Source organism: Lycorma delicatula, chromosome 1, assembly GCF_047948215.1.
Source record: "Lycorma delicatula isolate Av1 chromosome 1, ASM4794821v1, whole genome shotgun sequence".
NCBI classification, from domain to species: domain Eukaryota; kingdom Metazoa; phylum Arthropoda; class Insecta; order Hemiptera; family Fulgoridae; genus Lycorma; species Lycorma delicatula.
The window spans coordinates 24585328-24591335 of NC_134455.1; the positions used below are offsets into that span (position 1 = coordinate 24585328).

Genomic DNA, 6008 nt, shown 5'->3' on the forward strand with positions numbered 1-6008 from the left:
CTACCACCCACTGCATGCCCGCACAGATGGCAGTGTCAGGTTCTCATAGACTAAAAACCACAACCCCCAATACAACAAGTCCCGATACCTTTCTTTTGGCATTACTCAGGAGCATGCTGCATTCCTTGTGGGACTGCAATGGACATTTCAGAGAGTCCTGGGCATATCAACAGTAGTGGCAAGCCCTGGTGGTCCTCTTCTGACATTTAGTTTGAAGACTGGCCTTACTCATGGGTGATATAGCATTCCAGAAGGTCTTATTCTCTAATAGTTTGCCCATAATGCTGGAATTGCACAGTTCTTCATTGTCTCTCTTCAGCCCACCTGACACACTTGAAGAAGGTCAGCTAATTGTGTCAGTCAATCCACAATAGAGACACCCTTTCTTTTCTTTTTCCTCTTTTTGCCAGTTAAGCATTAAGGACTCTAAAATTATTTATAAAAAGCCTAATATCCACAGTGAGCTACTGTTGGTAACAGATTTTTGACTGGTAGAATGTTAGCCCTTTACTTCTTCAAAAATGAGAGAAATGCAGAAACTGAATGGTAAAAGTTTCTGCAAAAAAATAATGTATTTATAACCTCAATTGGATGATAAGGATACGGAAGACATGGATTCAGCAAGTCAATGCAACTCGTCACACTACATACAAACAACTGAATTATTGCAATAGAATTTCTTGCCCATTTCATCTCATGCAAAATAATTAACTAGTAACTAGTATTGGCCACCCAGGTTTTCTGATTTGACAGTAGGAAAATTCTTCTTTTGGGAGTTTGTGAAATCACACGTTTACATCAACAAATTGCTGACAGACAGACACAAAATTCAAGGTAGAGATTTTACGAGACTTGGCTAAATTGAGGTGTTATTGCATATTTTATATTATTAAAATCTTCATATGTCTGTATAGACATCTTTTATTGTAATTATTTGTTAACCCATTTTATTAAAGTTAATAATTGCATTGTTAATATAGTACCATAAAAATGTAAAGTAATATTTGCACATTATACAACTGAACATAGAACATGATGAAATCCACTGTAAAAACTACATTCATGTTAAAAATGTTGTATTGGAGTTCAAATATAGTGAAAATGAAATGGGTAAAACAGCATAGAATGCTGTTTTAAGTAAAGTTTAGATTAAGGGTTATACACAGTATAACTAAAAAAAAGTACTGTAATACTGCGAGGATACAAAAGTAAGCAGCAATAAATATCCTTTTATTATGTAACCTACCAATTTTTTAGTAAATTAATGGGTTTATTATAGCCAGTAGTTGCAAATCGAGGGTTCTTACTAGAATAGTTTTCATTTTTCTTATCTGAAGTTAAGTGATATTGATACTTTTCAGTTATATAATAAATATTAAAATGTCCTGTCCTACTTTTTTGTGGGATGTTAATTAAAGTAAGTATTATAAATTTTAAAATAACGTGTTTGTTGGGGAAAAGATCTGGCTGTTTTGTTACTGGATATTCTCAGTAATTACATAGAGCTAAAAATATAACCCATTAACCAATGAAAATTTTAAATAGAATGGTATATGATCTTGCATATTTTCTCAAGTAAATGTAAAAAAGCATTGTGTGGTTTATTATTTATCCACAGAAATTTTGTTAGTTTAATATGTAGTTAAAATATATCTATAAATAATTTTGGCCCTATTTGCAAAACAAAAACATTTTGTTTATCCAGTTCCTCCATTGTAAAAGTATAAAACAAAATGTTCTAGATAAAGCCTCATTAAAAATGAATAGTAATAAAACTTAATTATACTTCTTTTGCTTAATAGTAAGTGCTTTAGGTCAGTAAATAGAAACACTAAAAATATATATAAACAGCTTGGATACTTTTGTGATTTGAGATCATTTTCACCTTGACTCTTAATAAAGGTTGAAAACTTTTCCCTTCCTGTTAATGTCTTATTTAGAAAAAAAGTAATAAAATAAAATTAAGTTGTAAAGTAAAGAAATATGTAAAATCAATATTCTATAAGGTGTTATTGTTTGATTTTTTTTTTTTTTTTATAATGTTTCTAATCTTAAGATCCGGCAACTGATTTCTGCAAATATCTGTTTTTTTTTTTTTAATTAAACTTGATTTAAATGAATGATTAATGATAATTTAATACATTACTGCTGCGTTGCCTAGCAAAAATTAGCCACAATTACCTTTAATTAAATATACTGTAATTAATTTATTTTAATGAATAGCAACTATATTTTTTTAAGTGAAAACATCATTTGAAAGAAAATGATTTGAAGAATTTAAAAAAAAAATGGTTGCCAGCTCTCAGTCAACCACAACCTCCAAGTTGCCAGGTACAAATAGGTATGTTACTAAATTTTTTAACGCTTATCGTGTTTTTCAAAAAACTATATACTAAATTGAAGTTTAATTTTTTATTTTTTACATATGGTTGCCTGTAAAAAAATAGCTGCAAGTAGTAGTTGCCATTATTTGAACTAATTACTTTCAGTCTGGATTAGTATGAACGAGAGAGAAGGAATGCACACATTGCTGCATGTTAATTAAAAAAAGCATTATTACTTTAACTATATCACATTGTGTCCCTGTATACAACATGAAGCTGTGTACGCATTCATTCTCTCTTGTTCACACTCATCCAGACTGAAAGTAGTTAGTTCAATGGCAACCACTACTTGCAGCCATTTTTTTACCGGCAACCATGTGTTATCTTGTGCAAAAATTTCAATTTCATATTTTTTTTTAAAAACACAATGAGTGTGAATAATTAACAATAACACCTATTTACACTTGGCAACTTGGAGGTTGTGGCTGACTGAGAGCTGGCAACCATTTTTTTTTTTTTACATCTTCACATTTTCTTTCAAATGATCTTTAATTCACTCAAAAAAATATAGTTGCTATTCATTAAAATAAATTAATTACAGTATATTTAATTAAAGGTAATTGTGGCTAATTTTTGCTAGGCAACGCAGCAGTAATGTATTAAATTATCATTAATCATTCATTTAAATCGAGTTTCCTTAAAAAAAGAGGTACCTGCAGAAATCAGCTGCTGTATCTTGTACTATTTAGTTTTATTATTTGTAATGATTTATCTGAAGAATTATTTTTTGATAGCTTAAAAACATACAAAAAAAAATTCATTAATTTTATTAACTGGAAAACAAAAGTCATAGTTTGTAAAATTATTAAATATAAATTATGTGAAAATATAATTGGTATAAGGATTTATCTTGTTAGTTGCTTAACTAAACCAAGAAATTTATTTTTCAAGAACAATCATTTGGCGATTGAAACAGCTCCAGGTTGTTGGATCATGATTGCGATGGTGTTTAAATTGCTTATTTGTATTTTACATAATCATATTATGTAGCTTTCTTTTACATAAGGAGCTAACAGAATTGTTTATTAATTTTGAAAGTGGGCTCACCACTACATATCATGTCTATAAATAGATCAGGTAAATAATTTGTTACTTTAAGTTAATTAATGATAAATACTGTACTATTAAACTGTAATGATTATTTTTTACAGGTTGCCATTAAAAAGGAACCAAAAGAAGACCCTGATGAACCTCAAAAAAAGCGACCTCCAACTGCCTTTGAACGACAGATGAATGAACGGAATCTTAGAATGACTGAAATGCAAAGACGTCAGTCACAGAACAAGAAGCCATGGAAACAACAGAATCAGTTAATTCGTCCACCTATGTTTATGGCACCTGCTCCTTCTTGTGATTCTAATAATTCTACAATTCCACAGTCATCTTTTGATAATCATGTTGCTTTAGATTTTAGGTCTTCATTTTTAAGAAATTCTCCATCTCAGTCTTCATTTAATCCTGCTTCAGATTGCAAACCACCAAACTTTTTGTCTTCTTTTGGTTACAGTAAACCAGCTTCATCTTTTTCTTCTTCAGTATTTTCACAGTGTCCACCTTCTCCTTCTCCACAGTCATTTTCAAAAGCTTTTAATCAAAATAATTTGTTAATTTCACACGCTTCACCTCCATCACCTTGGATTACACCTCCTGTTTCAAATTCAGTTAACATACCTTCATCATCCACATCATTCCTATCTTCTGATGGCTTCTCTTCCCCATTTCATGTACAGCACAACAGGATGGCTACCTTTTGTCCTCCAGTTAATGTACCACCACCACCACTTCCTCAAAATGTCTACTCTTCAACCTCTAATTTAACTCAAAACACCCAAATTGTATCGTCCTCTTTTCATCCTCGTTCATCAAATCCTGTGCCTTGCCCCCCTAACATTTTCGCTTCACCACCACCACCTATTACTCACAATAATTCATTCTGTTCCTCATTCGCTCCTCTTTCCCCTCCACCGCGTCATCACCTTTCAGCTACATTCAGTTCTCCCCCTCCACCACCTCACCACCATCCAACTACTTTCACGTCTCCTCCTCCCTCAATTTCATTTAACAATGAGATAAATGCTTTTCCTCCTCTTCACTCCTCTGACATATTTTGTTTGCCCAATACTTCCTCTGCACGCACTAATCAGGTGGATGCAGTTGCTTTTCGTCCTCCTCCACCACTTCCTGGGAACGGGTCACCACAGCTGTTTAGACAAACCCTTCAGACGTTCCAGAATAATTTCCATCGGCCATCCAATCCTACTCCTCCAAATTGCAGGTTTTAGTTGTTTGTACATCATATGTGAATTTTATTATATTACTTTTATTTTGCTCTAACTGTTTGCATTGAGATAGAAAATATTAGTAAATAGAAAAAAAAATTCATACATTATATCCATGAATATGAGTATCTTACTTTGTAGTGTAATATATTTTATTGTCAGAACCAGTTAAGTATATATATTATTTTATCAAGTAAATGCTGCCTTCGGTGTAATTTATTGTTAGTAGCATTATAAATGTTGTACAATTGTAAATAATGCTGTTATTATTTTTCATTGTGTACATAGTATACGAAAGAGTACATGTTGTGCCATTGTTGATATTGTATAAGTTACTAATTTGATTTGAAGTACTCAATAAAAATAAATTGGTAGTAGTAACTAACTGATTTTTTTTAAGTCAAAAAGATTTGCTCATAAAAAAATATTTCTCCCTTATGTTCAGTAAAGAAGCATAGGCACAAAAACCTTAAACTTGATTTATTGACTTTAACATACGTGTTATTTCATTTATTTTTAAACAGTATTATTTTATATAATAATATGTTTTTGAAATGTGTGATGCATTTATTACATTGTTACATGCTTGAAATCATGTTTGCTATTTATTGTAGATATACCGATTGTAATTACAAGTTCGTTTTGGATCCGCATTCAACTGAGTGGATCTTGTTTCCACCTTGGTGGATCTTAGTTGTGGTTGGATTTATAGATACTAATTTGTTTTTTTTTCCATTTTTATTACTGAACAGTTATCTGCAGGTAAGAGCTGTGCCTTATAATCATGATGATAGCAAAAATTCAGTCAATATGAATAAATGCAACTATGTATATCCACCTAAATGAAAGTAAAAACTTACAAAAGTCCTATGTAACCCACCTTATACTTTCCAAAATGGAAGTTTTTTGGCTTTGTAATTCATTAACAGAATTTTTCATTTTTGAACTGACTTCTTTTACAAGCTTAATAAGACGTACTTTTACAATTGAAACTCACTTTGTTTTCATTAAGTTTAATATTTTTTTAAAGATAACTATTTGCATTGAATTATTTTCTGATCTTATGTTACAATAAGGAGCCTTATCTACAACAGTTATAATACTTTTTATAATTTCTAGTGATTTTTTAAACCACTTTGAAAATATATTCGTTTATTTCTTCTTGGTAGTTGCTTGTACTTTTTTTACCAAAAAATTAAAGAGATCCATTCAAGGGAATCACTATCATTCTAAGTGTGTGCTATTATGATGGTTTTTGTTTTCTAGTTAAATTTAACCTTAGTTGATAGTCCTCTCTGTAATCTAATCATTGATGTTTTTAATTCTGTATTCTTCCACTCTATTT

The 6008-nt window shown here is 30.9% G+C and overlaps 1 protein-coding gene across 1 annotated transcript in view; it reads left to right on the top strand.

Annotated features, from left to right (window-relative positions):
* Nucleotides 1-5044, top strand: part of LOC142332212 (uncharacterized) — a 51356-nt gene extending 46312 nt beyond the window's left edge. Inside the window, exon 6 of the mRNA XM_075378536.1 lies at nucleotides 3536-5044. Coding sequence (XP_075234651.1) covers nucleotides 3536-4666 — 1131 coding nt within the window. The 3' untranslated portion in view covers nucleotides 4667-5044. The remainder of the gene's footprint in view (nucleotides 1-3535) is intronic.
* Nucleotides 5045-6008: the final 964 nt, after the last annotated feature.